The sequence below is a fragment of the Lemur catta genome, chromosome 9 (assembly GCF_020740605.2).
Source record: "Lemur catta isolate mLemCat1 chromosome 9, mLemCat1.pri, whole genome shotgun sequence".
Taxonomy (NCBI): domain Eukaryota; kingdom Metazoa; phylum Chordata; class Mammalia; order Primates; family Lemuridae; genus Lemur; species Lemur catta.
In genome coordinates, this window is record NC_059136.1 from 33,214,710 (window position 1) to 33,231,995 (window position 17,286).

A 17,286-nucleotide genomic window follows, 5' to 3' on the forward strand; every position below is an offset into this window, starting at 1 on the left:
CAAAACAATGAAGAAGTTCTCATCTGAAAATACATATAAATTGTTAAAATGATTATATTTACAGCTAGTTTGGACAGAAATAGCACAAAAGAACCATCATAAGGAGAGAACATCAACCACAAATAGAACAGAAGGGTCCAATATTTGTGAGAACCAAGCCTCTGGGCTGGCCCCTGGAGTCATGGCTTCTAGTCCTTGCAGAAGTTTGCCTTCCAGCTTTTCCATCCCTCCTGCCATCCAGCCTGCAGGCCACGTTCTCAGAGCACCTAGAACATGAACGTCTTCCTAGACTATGCAGGCATCTGGTCCACAATGGGTGGAAAAGCGCTCCCTGACTGAACTTCCCTGCCTGACTTTCTCATTTCACAGCAGAAAAAGAAGAGTCAGGTGCTGCTTATTCTCGTCCTTGTCTGTGGTGGACCCACGTGACCTTATCCATCAGCTCCTACCCTTCGCCCAAAAGCTCCTATGAGCTAATGAAGCCAACAACCATGGGATCTTGCTGCCCATCAGGACCAGACGACAAAGCCATCCTAGTGACCCACTCCATTCAAACCACATTCTGGAAAACACTGTCTAGGAGGGACTTACTTCACCCTCAGTACAGAGAAAGGCAGAAGCATGTGTCTATGAGCGACCTGTAAATCCAGGATTAGCACATCAGCTGTGCTGACATTCCAGAAGGGATGGTAATAAGATTCAAATCAATAGGCTTGGTGCTTCCACAAGTGTCCCTGTGTGTCAGGCAAAGAACACAGCTCTATCTTCTGAACCCTTGTCCAAGTAGCGTGGGAATTTTAACTACTGAGAAAACAACTGAGCTTTCAAATTTAAAGGTGAACATGAGTCAACAAAATATTATACATATGTAGGTTGACAATAACAACTGAAGGTGCAACTGCATCCAAGTAACATGTCAGAAGCAGAGTCATAGAAATAAAGCTCATTCACACAGCCCTTATCAGATAATAAAGAGTTCAACATAATTCAACTGGTAGCTTTTGTTTGGTTCAACAGTTATCAACTGGAAATCATGATTCATTATAAATCCCATCAATAATGTCACTTAAAAGTGGTTATATATTTCTTTGAATGGAAGATACCTCCTCCATTTTCTCTCTTTTTTTATTTCTTAATTTTTCTGCACAGGGAAAACTTTAAAATAGGCATCTGAAGAATTAAATTCCTCAATTACCTTCTATGTGGCCTTAGACATGTCGGTTAAGATCTGTGATTCAGTTTTCCCTTTATAAACCAAAGACATGATCTGAAATTATATTGTGAGGCCACATAACTCTAAAATTCTGAAATGTTATCTTTCATTTTATTTCCTCACATTGCTTAATCAATTTGGAATATTTTCCTCAGGAACTGTGTGTTTTCCCCAATATAAAAATGTTATTCAGATATTATTGAAAGTTAAGATAATAAAATAGTGGCATAAAAAGGGAGACCATATGGCAGTCTATGGAAGATTGGGGAACCCAGTGAACAGCCAGAGGCAAGGGCAAGCACAAAAGCCCTGACATCTGAAAGACCCTGAAGAGTTGAAGGAGAAATATGGGTCACTGTGGCCAGAGTTTCCTGAAAAAGGGAGAAAGTGAGACAAGAAATTGAAAAGTTCAGAGACTAGTATTCAAATCTCAACTGGTTGCTTACTAGTTGCATGAAATCAAAGCATTTCATTTGCCTTCTTTGAACCTCAGTTTATCCCTATCTATGAGGTGATAATAGTTGCCTCCTAGGATTGCTACGAGGATTACATAGAACGAAAGTCTTCAGTACCATCCTCTGATATGCCAAATGGAATTCAAGCTCCCTGCTGCAGCACCCCAGGAGGCCTAGCTACCTCCCTAGCTTCATTCAGCTGCTTCACCCAAATATTAATACAGAATATCTTTGCAGTTTCCCAAATGAGTCAAGGTTTTCCATTTGTCTGCACCTAATACTGATGTTCCATCTACTTGGAACACCCTCCACCTCCTTGTCTTAACTCACTTTCACACGAGTATAAGGACTAGCCCAAGCAATACTTCTTGATGGGAACTTCCAAGATATTTCCAGTGTGGTGAATATGCCCTTTCCCTGTAGTCCAACAACACACTGAGCACCAGCGACCTCTAGCCACTATTTTATCCATTTATTTCACCCTCTCTACCATACACTGTTTGAAAGGAGAAAGAACATCATATTTGTACACCAGATTCCAACATAACTGGGAACAAGCAGGTACTCAATGAGTGTTTATTTGGTAATCCCCACATTTGCTGAAGTTCCTTGATGCTGAAGATCTGGGCATCCCTGACTCCCACTGTGAAATTCAAACTTCCAGTGTTAGTCAAGACAGGATGGGTTATTCCATAATAACAAACAGACTCAAATCTCAATGGCTTGATATAAATAAGAATTATTTCTTATTCATGTAACGTGTTTACTCACAGTTGGCAGGAGGATCTGCTCATTGTAGTTCTCAGAGACTCCAGAAGACGAAGGTTCCTTCTTGATACCTGATTCCTCAGATGTTGCCACGATGGCAATGGAACTTGGAAAGTCACACACAGGCTCATAAACCTTCTCCCAGGAAGAGACACATGGTGTTTCTGTTCATATTTCATTGGATTTTCCAAGTCACAAGGTCATGTCAAATTTCAAAGAGGAAGGGGAAGATAAATATAATCATGTTTCCAGAATAAAACAAGAAATGTTTGTGAGTAGACATAATAGATACCACACCTCCCCCACCCTCTATTAATTCCCAGAGGATTCTATACCTGTGGTACCTCTGACTTAGCCATAAGATACACATGTATTATCTCTATTATATATAATGCATATTTACATGCAAAAATCAGCTCCAACTTTAATAATTTCTTCAAGAAATTTATCCACATTGAGTATTTTGTGAGTTTTGGGAAATCTAATGAAGACCTAGGGGGTCACCTGCTGAGGAATGCTTTTAGGCCCCATTTATTTCTGTCTTTCCTCTGATTTTCTCAAATTGCTCCATGAGTCTTAGATTGATACAGAAACTCCCCAGTTCTCTAACCCCCAAACTTAAACACTCACGTGGGCAAAGCACCTAGAAGAACAAGAACCACCTGTTGTTCAGTACTCTTCTTCCCCAGAAAGCACAGTTCATTATTGTGATAGTTATGATTGGTTAATTATGTTTGAATAGTGGAATGAATGAGTGAATAAGCAAATGCATAAATAACTAAAAGAATATTGAAGAACTCTGCATATTATAATACATTCAACCAACCCCAGTTTTTATTTGGATATTTTGCTTAACTGCCTTCTAAGGTGGTACTAATCTGTGCTATGTGCACGGCTCTTCAGTCTTTTAGTGACTAATTAAATTTGTGACAGTGATTAGTGTCCAAATGCTTTGGACACTAATGAATGAAGTGTCAGAGCTTGTGTAGCTCTAGTTTTCATTTGCAGTTTGTTCAAACTCTGTCAGCCTTTTCCTCCTGGGTGTCTGTAAGGATTTGACTGAGTTATTCTGAAAGGCCCATTTTCTGATTTCCCATGAAGTGCTCAGTTTCCCATTTGGCTAGAATTTTCTCGACAACAATTCCTTTGAATATATTTCAAGAGCTAACTGGGATGTGGAAAAAAAGGTCTGCATATGCTCTCTCTCTCTCTCTCTCTCTCTCTCTCTCTCTCTCTCTCTCACACACACACACACACACACACACACACACACACACACTTTGGTTGTGAGCAGGCATATTAGACACAGTATTCAACAACTAGTTCTGAACTGTCACCAGAGTTTAAAGTCCTGTAGTCCTCAGTGCCATCCACCAGGTGGTCAGGATGGCGGTAGTTTGCCTGGTGCTCTGCTATCTTGGCAGTTATACTGTCTTAAAGTTTGGATTCAGGGTCATTTGCATGTAGGAGCTTCCTCACCTCTGCCTAAAGTAAAATCTAGGTTCCACCAGTATATTGGACAGGTCACTTAATCTTTCTGAAACTCAATTTCTGCAACTCTGGTAATCAATAGCATCAGGGCCATAATAATAACAGCAGCAACAGATTATATGTATTAGGCACCTATGCGCATATATTATCCTATTTAATTCTCTCTCTCTCTCTAACACACACACACACACACACACACACACACACTCACACTATTTACTCGTGCTAGTATCCCTCCCTACCCAGACTAGAATATTCTTGCAGAGACACAACTTGACATTATTATACAGATCCACCTAATTGCCCTGAAATCCCCCATTCCAGAATTAGTAGGAGTTTGCTTTATCTTTGCAGAAACAAAAGTTGTTTAAAGTAGTTTTTCTTAATAACAGGCAGAGAGAGGAACAGAGGGAAAGAAAGAGGAGAGGAAAGAAGACAGGAAGAGGAGAGGGAAGAAAAGTTTAGTCTTCTACAAAAGTTGAAATCTGAAAAGCATGTAACTGTTGGCAGCTTCGTAATAGCACTTTGACCCACTGCAGAATGAATGTTTACCTGTGCCAGTGACTTTGCAGTGTTACATTTCATTTGTATTCTCGATATATTTGAGGATATAAATTATTAGTCTCAATTTGAAGATGAAGACACTGAAGTGGAGAGCAGTTAGGTTACATATCAAAGGTCACATAGCTGCCAAGGGGAAGAGTTAAGATTTGTGTCAAGATCCAACTTTGGGACTGTGTTCATCCTTCTCTGATGGATTCATCAGTCCTGCAATGAGTAGACGTGGGTTCCAGTCCTGGCTTTGCTATGAGCTGGTGCCATTATTGTGCAAAACTCTTTTTACCTTTCTGTGCTTCAGTTACCTCATCTATAAAATGAAAGGATATGAGTCTCCACAGTTTTTCCTGCTGTAAGTCAGTAGCTTAATTATAACCACAATACTGTATTTCCTAGAATTTGACACCATTATTTTATGCCTTACTAAAAATTTTTAAATTCTGCTAATTAAACCATGAGGCAATGTTTTTATCACTTTGAATTTTGATGTACTTATTGAAAAAGAATTTTAAACATCACTAGATAATATCATATATCACACTTGGATACATATAAAAGGGAAAACATAAGTGATACAAATTGGGAACTACAGTCCTGAAACTTTTAAGTGGTACTCTTCTGAATAATTTTTCAACATCAGTGCCCATATTCTCAGAAAATATTATCTTCTATACCATCAAGAGTGTTGCATCATTTCATGTCTTAAAATGGTATTTGCAATTATCTCCTGGAAGTTCTTCCAAGCAACTCACTGCCATTCTTCAAGTTTTAATTTGGGCACCGGATCTGGATTTTCCCAGATCACATCAACACAAGATGTGTTAGACAACCTCAAGGAGCTATAATAGCAATGGTAAATTTGTGGTCCTTTGTGATTGTGAGGGCCTGAGACAAAGGTGCATTCTAGGTTGGGACCCCCACTCAGGGCCACCATGCCACTCCAGGTCACCATGGGAACTCCCCAACTTTGGTTGGGGTCTTGGGCTCTGGGCACATGGAGAACTCATTACCAAATCCTGCCTTGGAGCCATCAGCCTCACCAGGAACCTAAGCCAAAGAACTTTGCTTTGTTCATCATGACCTCCTTCCGGGTTCCATGCCCTGATGTCTGAATGCTATTTATTGGCAATCCTCCTGGGGTTTGTAAGGAGTACACCCCAGTCTAATTAATCAATATGACTAATAGTGTGCGCAGTCATTACAGAGTAACCACAGCTTTAATGAGGACAAAAGGACACCACATGTCCCGTTGGATCATAACCCTGGCCACTTTGTCTTGTCCCTCCCTGTTTCTTTCCTTTTCTGGCCTGACTCCTCCAGGCTCCATTTGTTTTCCATCATACCTGGTAAAGCCTCTGCTGATACTGGGTTCCACTCCTGAATCATCCAAACAAATTGTTGTGTGAGCTCCGTGAAGCTAGATTTCTGCATCTGTGCTATGGGAATCGTGGTTTCTACCTTGCAAGATTGTCGTGCAGATTAAATATAATAAAGTATTTGTAAGTGCTGGGTTCACACTTCTTTCTCTCCCTTTTGTCCTTCTTGGGCCATTTCTTCTATTCTTCCTTCCTCTTCTTTTATATCTTGTTCTTTTCCAAATCTGCTCCACCTTTTATCCCTCCTCCCTCCGTCTCTCCTTCCCTTCCTTTCTTCCCTCTACCTCTCTCTTTTCTCCTCTCTTTCCTCCCTCCCTCATATCCTCTCCCCCAGGCTTCCTCTTTTCCTCATTCCCTCTTTTTACCCACCAAAGTCATCTCAGACAGTAGATTTGAGAGTTCTCTGGATGTCTAGCAAGGCTGGAAAATTTTTAAAATTCTAAAACACTAGAATAGAATTTGAAGTGGCAATGTGATAAAGGTGTTTGTTGTTTGTTATTGCAATGACTGTCTTTCTCTTAAAATATTTGCTAGTGAGGAATACACAATAAAACAGAAGATTGAGGCAGCCAGGAGAGAAAAAAGGGATGAGCCTATTTGATGGCTTCTGTTTTATATGTTGTCTTGATCGTCAGCCCAGGGAAAAAGATGCAGCCAATCAACTGCAATACCTGAAAAATTTCAGATATTTGAGCACTTTAAATCAGTTTGCATTGCCATCAATAATTTGACTGAACCAAAAGTAAATCTGGAGAGTTTTTGTTTTTATATTTGTGGTTTTTTGCTTTTTTTTTTTTTTTTGCAACACAGTTTAGCTGTCTCCCGGGAATCAATTCTTTCTGTGTTAATTGTAGACCCAAGTGGATTTCCCTTATCAACATGGCCAAGTCTGGAGGAGTGAGCCAGCCATGTCAGTCCTGTTTCTTATTTCCCTAGCTTCCCTTGCAGTGTTACATGGTCACATATTCCAGTTATAGCCAATGACAACTAAGTAGAGTCTGTCAAGGAAATGGTTTGAGGCAAAGGTGTTATCTTCTAATAAAAAGAGAACAGATGGACAAGGCTGGCAGGCACAGTTCTGCCCTCATCCTTTTCTTCCTGATTTGAATGCAGATGCAATGACTGGACCTACAGTAGCCATCTTATGACCATGAGACCCCAGAGAATTTTCACTCAAGCACCTTTGAGATTCTGACTCAATGCTTGCAACCATCTACCTTGAGAAAAATAAACCACTGTCTACTTAAGCTAGTTTTTCAGGTATACTGTAACTTGTAACCAAAAATATTACTCAATACTTTCCTAGTTTTTGGAGAGAAGTTGGAGCCCAACTCTCTCACAGTTCATATCTGAGTGGAGAAGTTACTTCAGATGCATAAAAATGCATTCAAAGTACCTTCCTAATGTTCTTACCAGGATGAAATAAAATAATTTAGGTAAAGTATTAGCTCTAATTCCATTATATAGGAGGTATTCTAACCCCTGGTCTCATTCTCCTTGGGAGGGATTACTCAATGAAGAAGTAGTGTCTCAATTAGAGCCCAGGGAAGCATTCCCAATGGTGTAGACTCTCCTCTCCTTATTTTGTTTGCTCTGTTCCAGCTCATGAAAAGTACAGATTTTCTCCTAATCTGGCTAACTCTGCTCCTATGCTTTGCCTACGTCAGCCAGTTAGTTACCAAGACTGAGTCATTTTTCACTCATTCATTCAAAAACTAGTCACTAAGCTCCTACTATTGCCAAGCACTGGGGAGAGAGGGGTGAATAAGATGGAATGGTGCTTGCCTTCAAAGAGCTTACATTCTAGAAAGAAGAGAAGGCAGAAAACAAGTAAACCAACCATTAAATAAGATCTTTGCAGATAGTAAGATGTGCTGCACAGAAAATAAGCAAATAATTTTGTTTAGAAAATTCTGGCAGCTAGAAACTTAAGTAGCTTGGTTAAGGGTCACTTCTCTGAGGAGGTGACTTGTGAGTGAGATGCAATGAGGCTGCTAAGCAATGACCCAGACAAGCTCTAGACAGAGAACACCAAGAAACAGTTCAGAGCAGCTTGCCCTCTTTATTTTTGCTTCTTAGCTAATAATTGAGCTTCAGTGCCTAGTTATCTTTCAAATCCTGGTGCAAATGTCTTCTCCTGCTATCTCCACAGTATACATATCCAGTTGTGTATCAATTAATTAATGGAAATCATTTGTCCATTAACTAATTAACTAATTGTAAGAAGTGTGAAATATTCCAAAATACAACAGGAAGCGAGTGAATGGTTTTAAACAAAGAAGTGATATTATCACATGCACTTGGCATCTCCTACCCCCAAGTCACTCATGACTGTATTGAAATAAAAATGATCACTGGAACCACATAAGAATTCTCCTTTCTATATATAATGAATTAAAAACAAAGAAATGTCTTTCTGCTATTCTTATACCACTAGCATATAACTGAAGGCTGTTGCTGTTGTTGCTGTGGTCTTGTTTTATTTTCCAATTAAAGAAACTTACAGGCTCCTGGGACAGTCAGGTAGTGTATTAGTTATTTACTGCTGCATAACAAATAACCCCAAACTTAAGGACATAAGACAATAAACATTTATTATCTCACAATGTATTATATGTGGGTCAGAAATTCAAGAGCAGCATAATTAGATGATTTTGACTCAGTCTTTGATGAGGTTGTGGCCAAGCTTCAGCTGGAGCTGTAGTCATCTGCTGGCTTGACTGGGGCTAGAAAATTATCTTCCAAGATGATTGACTCAAATGAATGCAGGAAAGAAGTATCAGTTTCTTGCCCATTGATGGTATGAGGCCTCAGCTCCTTGCTACATAGACTCCTCTATATGGCTGCCTGAATATTCAGCACAGTGGCTGACTTCCCCAAGAGTGGACTCTCCAAGAGAGAGTAAGGCATAAGCGGCAATGTTTTTAGACTGAACATTGGAAGTGACATGCCACCATTTGTGTTGTACTGTATTTGCCCACAGACTAATTCTAATACAGGTTGAATGAGACTATCCAAGGAGGTGAGGGATCACTGGAGTCATCTTGGAATCTGGATTCTACAGACAGGCAAAGAGGAGGTGACTGGACAGGGCTGAGATGGAGTTGTAGAGTTTGCTAAGCAAAGAGCTAGCAGGCGCTATCAAAATATCTCTGTTGCCTGTGCAAGATCCCAGCTCCCACATGCTTCTTTGTGTAAGATCTCTTGATCCCTGGGAAGGTGGCCTCAGGTCCTGGCTTAGGAATAATCCTGGGATACAGTTCTGGCCAATGGGATAAATGTGGAAGTCTTCTACTGGCTTCTAGAAAGACTTTTTTTTTCTTTTTTACTTCTGTTAAGAAGCAGGTATTCAAGAGGAGCTCTTGGCTGTGTTTCTACCCTGGTGAGAGAGATTTTTCACACTAAATGAATGAACTAAGATGCATATATGAAACTATATCAATGCCTATAATATATTTGCATTATAATGTTATTTATAAAGTGCTAGCTTAAATAATCTACATAAACACCAAAGGTCTCCAGGCAGAAAATAGTAATAGGATGAAATTTTTTTAAAAGTAAGAAGTTTTAGGATGCTAAAATAGCACACGAATACATTTTTTAAAAAAAGAGAATGGGGAAAATGATCTTGATTTTTTATTTCATAATATTATGGGGGCACAAATATTTTGGTTTATTTCCCACTGAGTCTGCTCATTTTGTCCCAAGACTTCATATGTGTGTCAGATTAAAAAGGAAGTGTTAAACCATGGCCAAAAGAAGGTTTAGGAACTTGAGTGAACTAGCTGACACCCCACTTACTTTTTCTTTTATTACTACTTTTCATTACTATGAATACTTCTTAATGTAGCTTCTAATCATTTCTCCAGTGGTATGCGTATGTGAGTATGAGTGTGTGAAAATTTAGGAATTCAGTAAGTAAAGTCTTAATTAGTGATGCCGCAGTTAGCTCATCTTCTAGCAAAGCCAGAGACAAGGAAATCATCTTTTAAGAAGAAGAAAATGTTTACGCCTATCTCCCTTGAAGGTTTCTCTGTCTTGCCTGACTGATGAGCACTGCCTTTCTCGGCTCGGCATTGTTTTCCCACTGATGAGAGACTCTCTTCTCCTTCCAGGCACCAGAATCTAATTTAAACTAGTTCCTGTGAAGATCCAAAATGTCTACAAAGATTTTTTTTTTTTTTCTTCTGGTGTGTTTTCCAAAGCAGAGAAAATAGGAGATAGGAGTAAAACAGACATTTTGTTTACTCTACTGTGCATTGCATTGAGCTGCATTCCAGATGAAATGTGAGTACAAAATTTTAATCCATAGATTTTTTTCATGGATGAGCCCTACTTACTTAAGACATTGGCTTTTCCTGGAGTTCTGTCAAAGCATTGATGCCTTTGATATTTCCTAAAAGCAGTGTTTTCAAGCTAGGCAAGTATGTAATTTTCCTTTAAGGATTTCCAACTTTGGAAGCTGCCTTGTCACAAACACCCTCCTTCCCTTGGGAAACAAGATCTGTCTGGTTTCAAGTCCCCTTCCTGAACTGAGTCCATCTTTTCTTTTACATGTTAATATTTTATATGTTTTCAGTAAGTGTTAGGGTTTCTCTGGACATTTTGCAAAGGGCACAGCTCTTATAAAATTTAAATTCATATATTCATATAATCAACCTAAGGAGTCAAAGGTACATCAGGGTAGAAAACAAATTTGCTTTTCTTAAACATGTCTACTATAAATGTAGCCAGTGGTATGCAGCAACATCACAAAACAAATATACTATTTTCCAATGAGGCAAGAAGATGTTTTCCCACCACCACACCCACCCAAATGAAATAAATTAGACCAAATCAATTATTTTGGTTAAGTACAATATGTGAAAATCTGTTTTTTCACAAATTATAGAAATAATGTCTAAGACTTGAACTGAGCCAAAATTAATAGGCCCTTCATCCAAACAAGAATAAATTCTGCTACCTTCATCTGCCATTTAGGCTCATCCCAACAGATTTCTCAAAGTCTAAATATCTCAGAAGTTTCTTATTTACTGCCTTTGGAAAGGCAAAATATATTTGACATTTTTATTTCTATCAGTCCTATTTAAATTAGTCATTGACTCCTTATTACAGCATTTTTGTAATGGACACTTTGTAATGGATGCTGGACTTACACAATTTAAATTTTATCATTGCAATTTCACTATCTGCTTTGCAATTTCACTATCTGCTTACTAACCATGAAATCCTAGGCAAGGTACTTAGCCACATGAAACCTCAGTCCTCAGTATCCTAGTCAGTAAAATGGGAATATTAAACAGAGAAGAACCTAGTGCATAGAATTGCTGGGATGATTAAATGAGATGTTTGTAAAAGATGTAAAGGGAGAGTCAAACACCTACGCATCAGGCACTCAACATATTGTTGCTAACCTTATTATTATCTCAATGTAAACTACAGTTGCTAGAAGCTGGGGGATATAGGCCCAAGAAAAAAAGCAGTCACCCCCTTCAAGGAGCTCACTGTTTCATGGGTAGAAATGATAGCAAATGGGAAATAGTCAGTCCCTGTAGTAAGGACCACACTAAAAGTACCCAGAACAGACTATTGAATAGCAGAGAAGGAAGTCATTAATTCTCACTGGGGATATCAGGAAAGGCTTCACGCAGAGACAACATTGCTCAGACTTTGAAGGATGAACTGAACAGTGTATTGAGGGAGGGAAATGGGGGGAGCAATCCAGGAGGAGGAAACTGTGTACAAATATGACACAGAATTGTCAAAACACTGTCCCTGGATCACAGCAGAGCCCAGCCTTAATAAATATGTGGGAATAAATGAAAGCATGATGAGAGATCTATCATAGCCTCAGAAAAGCGTGTTGACTTCTGTTGTTTTAAGTGATACTCAGTTGTTTAGTGGTTTACATATTCCAAAAAGCCTTTCAGTAGTTGCACTGAGCCAATGGGTCATTCAAAAACAGAACACCTTTTGAGCTGAATGGCACTGTGTTGTCCACACAGAAAGAATAACATTTTAATCTAATTGTGTCATCCATGTTCTTACTTTAAAACAACCTATGGTAACACTCCTACAGCAAAGAAACATTCAGAGTCAGCTGAACAGATGTGATGTATTCTCCCTGATACATTAGCTTCAACCTCTGAGTTCATGAAATTCTTTGAGTTTCTTTCTGTAGCATGCGGTATTCATTCATCAGCCTGAGTCACTTTATCTGACTGGGCCCAATATCCCCCTCCTTGGCCCACCTCCTTTTGCTGCTGAATAAATCATCCTGGGATCTGTCCAGGTTGGAGAAAGATTTTTGTAGGAAAGTTCCATCTGCATTCAACCCATCATTTATTCAGGCTGAGTCCTCAGGGCTGCAAGGAGAAAGAATTGAGAAAATAAAGAGATGTCCTCCACTGCCAAGTTTGCTAATATGGTCATTAACGCAGATGACTTGGGGCAATGCCAGCAGAGAGAGGACACAGCTCACCATACGTCCTGGCTCAGAGTCTACAGGAAAACCTTCCCAACTGCCCTGTCTGGGCTCCCTCCATAAGTCAAGAGGCTTATTACCCACCTCAGAGTTCCAGGAGGGCTGGTGAGGTTAATGAGTTCAAGGAATTCAGGAAAGAATCAAGAAGATTTCTTTCACAGGGATGTGATTGCTGGGGTTATTTCATTAAGGCTTAGATAACTGCAAAACTCAGTTTTCTTGAGGTGCTTTGCCCTTAACTTCCAGCTCTCGGGATAGGCCAGCTGGAAATCTTTACAGTTAACAAATTAACTCATCTGCAAAGCCAGGTTAAAAATAGAATCTGCCTTCTTTCTATTTAAAATCAAGCATTTAATTTTGTTCCCTTTCTTGAGGGATGGCAGAATACAACTTTAAAGAGTTGGAATTAAAGGAGTCTTTTTTCCAGGGTGTCCACCAAATTCCAGAAACTCACTGGTTAGAGATGTGGAAAAATGTTAGAGAATTCTTTCCTCTTCCTTCTCGGATTCTCTATGCAAGGTAGGCAACCTGTTCTGGGTTTAAACCGAAGCCCATATGCGTGGAAAAGAAGCAATTAAAAAGCAAAGAATTAAACCCCTTGTTTCTGGGACACAGCGGAGACAAATAACCCTGGAGACAGCGGGTGTGATTGAAAGGGAGGGGGGAATAGAAAGCTATTCTGGCTCGGGGCAGGTGGGAGGGAGGGGAGTTTCGCTTCTGAAGAGCAAGGGAAATCGCTCACTCTGGAAGGGCCGAGGGGGCAGAGAGACTAGGTGGTCGTTTGGGCTTTCATGGGACGCCACGGGGAGCCACGAAAGCGCCCAGGGCCTGACGTCATTGGCCATCAGGTGACTGTGCTCAGGGCCCGGGCTACACCGGCTGCAGTCGCAGTTGTGGTGGCGGAGGTGGTGGCCACCAAGGCTCAGCCACCTGCATCCGGGCGCTGAACTGCAGCGGCAGCATTGCCATGCGGACCCGGCGGACCCGGAACCCCCGGGGACCCCGCTGGGCTTGGCGTTGGCGCCGGCACAACGCCCCGCCGCGCTGCGACTTGGTCCGCCGAGAGCGCCGCCCCGGGCTTTGTCCGTGACCGCTCGGCGGAGCATGGGCAGGCGGGAAACCTGGGCTCCAGGGGAGACCCTGCAAATGCCTTCCCCCACGTCCTCCTCCCGACCCTTACCGTAAGCGGGAAGAAACTTAGCGTGCGAGGCGGACAGGGGATGCCCCCATTCTGATGCCCCGCGCCCTCACCCCTCCGGATCCGTGTAGTAAAGACACTCCCGCAGGAAGCTGCCTGCCTCTTCGTTTGCGGCTTCTTGGGGGCTTTTGCTTTTAGGTGGAAAGTTGGCTTTGCCACAAGAAGCCCGTGTGGGGAGGGCAGAAAGGAGACCCTCTATTCCGTCGCGCAGGGCGCTCGGAGTCCACGGCAAAGCGGCCTACGAGTCCTGGCCCCGCACCTGCCAAGGATACGAGCCAGCGCTTAAAAAAGAACAGCGGAGGAACCGGGCGGCGCGGCCAGCTGGAACGCCGGAGAGGAGCGCGGAGGGAAGGCCCGGGCTCCCGCCGCCCGGCCCGGTGCGCCGCCGTCCTCTCGCCGGCCACACGCGCGGCTGCCTTCCAGACCTGGGGCGTCCTGGCTAGATCTGGGTACCAGGTCCCCGCCACCACCCCCACCTCACCCCGGGTTCCGGGGGCGTGGCTTGGCGCGGGGGCGGGTTTCAGTGGCAGCGGGTGTCTGACCGCTCTGACAGGTCTCCAAATTCCTCCCAGTCGCCTGACGCCCGCAGCGCTCTTCAGAGCACCAGGGTGGCGCGCGCCGCCGCTTCCCTGGCTCTAGAGACGTCTCTGTCTACTTCCACGCGTCCTCGGCCTCCCTTCTCGTCCAAACCTGATACTCGCCGCACCGCCAAGCTTCGGGTCTCAGCTTCAGAGATCCGCACCAGTGGCTTCGCTTCGTTCTCAGAGCTGTTGCTTTGGAGCCCACCCCACTTCTTCCTTCCCTCGCCTCCCGCTCCTCCTAGCTCCGGGCCAGATGGACTTCAAAGAGCAAAGCGAAGAGCATGGGGACTGTGTGCTGCGACCCCCCGGAAGCACAACTGGAAGCCTTAACCTCGGCTTATAGCCGAGGCTGGAACCCTGGGGCTAGTGTCCCCCCACCTCCCTCCCCGAGGGATGCTTCTGGCCAGAGCCAGCGCTGCGCTGTCAGTCCTCGCTCTGGATCCAGAAACGAGCCCAGGAGGGAGACTCAGCACACCCCTTCCTTCAAATTAACTGTTTGGTGACTTGCTAGCGCTGAGGTTACCACCTCTCCAACCCTCCCTCGGGGCGCTCCGCCACCTCACTTTCCACCCTCCCTTCTCCCCCATCGTTGCCCCCGCCCCCAGCTCCGCCCCAGCTCCCCATCCCGGCCGCAGTGGAGTTCTCCGAGGGGTGATGAATCCAGCCACAGCTGCTAACTTCGCACCCATCGCTGCCGCCGGTCGCCCCCGGCCAGCCCCGCGGCAGCCGCCGAGCGGTAGGTGGCCGGAGCCCGGTGCCGCAGCCGGACCCGCCCGACGCGCAGCAGAAGCGCGGCGCCCAGGCGCCTCTTGGAGAGCAAGACTGAGCCAAGACGCTGAGCCTAGAACCAACCAAAAAGCCTGAGCCGGGAAGGGGGCTGCGTAGCTCGGAGCGCCACGGCTTCTGCGGACAAATAGCCACCACCGCCGCTGCGTACCCAAGCTGCGCGGGCTGGCTGGAGGGCGGCGCGCAAAGACGCAAGGGGTCTGCTGAGACCTTCCGGGCGCCTTTTGCCCCTGGGCACAGTATGACCTGACCTGAGGGGTCCCGCTGCCCAGGGCTCCTGCAGCAGGGCTTGCTGCAACCTCCAACCAGGCTTTCTTCCAGTCTTTAGGAATTCCTTCCTTCAACTGCCTCCCCAGGTTCTGCGCCTCCTTCCCTGCGGCCCAGCGCCATGGAGCTCTCCGATGTGCGCTGCCTTGGCGGCAGCGAGGAACTCTACACCATACACCCGACGCCCCCGGCCGGCGACGGAGGGAGCGGCTCCCGGCCGCAGCGGCTGCTGTGGCAAACGGCGGTGCGGCACATCACCGAGCAGCGCTTCATTCACGGGCACCGGGGCGGCGGCGGCCGCGGCGGCGGCGGCGGCGGGAGCGGAGGCTCGGGCAAAGCCTCGAACCCTGCGGGCGGCGGCCCCAACCATCATGCGCCGCAGCTGTCCGGCGACTCGGCGTTGCCCCTCTACTCGCTGGGCCCAGGGGAGCGAGCGCACAGCACTGGCGGCACCAAAGTCTTCCCCGAACGCAGCGGGAGCGGCAGCGCCAGCGGCAGCGGCGGCGGGGGCGACCTGGGCTTCCTGCACCTTGACTGCGCCCCGAGCAACTCGGATTTCTTCCTCAGTGGGGGCTATAGCTACCGAGGGGTCATTTTCCCCACGCTGCGCAACTCCTTCAAGTCTCGGGATCTGGAGCGCCTCTACCAGCGGTATTTCCTGGGCCAGAGGCGCAAATCGGAGGTGGTGATGAACGTGCTGGACGTGCTGACCAAACTCACCCTCTTGGTCCTCCACTTGAGCCTGGCCTCGGCCCCCATGGACCCGCTCAAGGGCATCCTGCTGGGCTTCTTCACTGGCATTGAGGTGGTGATCTGCGCCCTGGTCGTGGTCAGGAAGGACACCACCTCGCACACATACCTTCAGTACAGCGGTGTGGTCACCTGGGTGGCCATGACCACCCAGATCCTGGCCGCAGGCCTCGGCTACGGGCTCCTGGGCGACGGCATAGGCTACGTGCTCTTCACGCTCTTCGCCACCTATAGCATGCTGCCGCTGCCGCTCACCTGGGCCATCCTGGCTGGCCTGAGCACCTCGCTGCTGCAGGTGATCCTCCAGGTGGTCATCCCCCGGCTGGCGGTCATTTCCATCAACCAGGTAACACTCACCTGCCTTGCGTTTTCCTCTCTGATTCCCCTGTTTATTTATAATATGGTTTCCAGAGAGCCAGGGTTGCCTCACTTTTTGCGTCCCCTTCTCCAGCATGGCACAGTGCCTTGCACCCAGGAGGCCTTGGATGTTAGTGGAATGGACTCTCTCTCTCTTCTTATGGAACTAAATGATCTCTAAAAGTTTCTATCACCTCTACCCTTGTACTCTGATTCTATGAGTAATTCTTCTTTGACATCAGCTGAGAAAGTCCTCTTTCTATCTACTTCTCACTCCCCACCCCCCACCCCTGGGTCTGCAGTGTCTGGAACAGGAGACAGAAAGGAGGAGAGGTTTCCAGATTTAGAAGGTGACCCATTCCTTAACAGCTTTACTCATAAGAGTCACAGCAGGGTGCCATAGGTGACTCTGGGATTCAGAGTTGGGTTTCTGTGTATCTCCATGCCGCAAATCCTCAGTTCTCCAAGAAACCAACATTTGTTAAACTAACATACTAATTGCCAGTGCTGGCACTGTACATGTTATCTCACCCAACCCTTCAACAATACTACGACACGTTTTATTTGGGAAATTTTTTATTGCCTTGGTGCTCTAAGATGATACCTTCTCTCATGACAGGATCCAACCCAGGGTGGCAAAAAAAAATGCAAGTTTTGATTAATTGCAAAAGGGCATTTTGACGTAGATGTTTTAATAGTTTAAAATATTTAAGTGAAATCTCACTCTTTAAGCCTCTTTCTTTTTTATCCTCCTTTTATTCTATCCTTCCCCATCAAATGTGGCTGTGTTTATGTGAACAACATTCGCATTGTCTGTGGATAAGAAGGTAGACAATGGCTCTATTGATTATATTAATTAAAACCAATAGATAATTAATAACCTGGCACTTTTATTTTTTTACCAAATGTCTAATAGGTAACAGGAGAGTGAATCTGAGGGCTTCTGAAAAATGAGGGAAACATGTCAACTAGAGTAGTTTCAAGCAAAAGGCTGATGTGATG

The 17,286-nt window shown here is 44.7% G+C and overlaps 1 protein-coding gene and 1 long non-coding RNA gene across 3 annotated transcripts in view; one reads left to right on the plus strand and one right to left on the minus strand.

Annotated features, from left to right (window-relative positions):
- Nucleotides 1-9,122: 9,122 nt before the first annotated feature.
- On the minus strand, nucleotides 9,123-13,585 carry LOC123644340. Its single transcript, XR_006737118.1, has 3 exons — nucleotides 13,526-13,585; nucleotides 12,113-12,226; nucleotides 9,123-9,240 (listed from the first exon to the last, which is right to left on the minus strand). It is a non-coding gene; the product is annotated as an uncharacterized LOC123644340 (long non-coding RNA).
- ADCY8 (adenylate cyclase 8) overlaps nucleotides 13,220-17,286 on the plus strand; it is a 216,352-nt gene continuing 212,285 nt past the window's right edge. Inside the window, exon 1 of one of the 2 annotated variants that reach the window (XM_045560407.1) lies at nucleotides 13,220-16,273. In XM_045560407.1, coding sequence (XP_045416363.1) covers nucleotides 15,299-16,273 — 975 coding nt within the window. In that variant the 5' untranslated portion in view covers nucleotides 13,220-15,298. The remainder of the gene's footprint in view (nucleotides 16,274-17,286) is intronic. The other variant, XM_045560408.1, reaches the window with a different exon arrangement.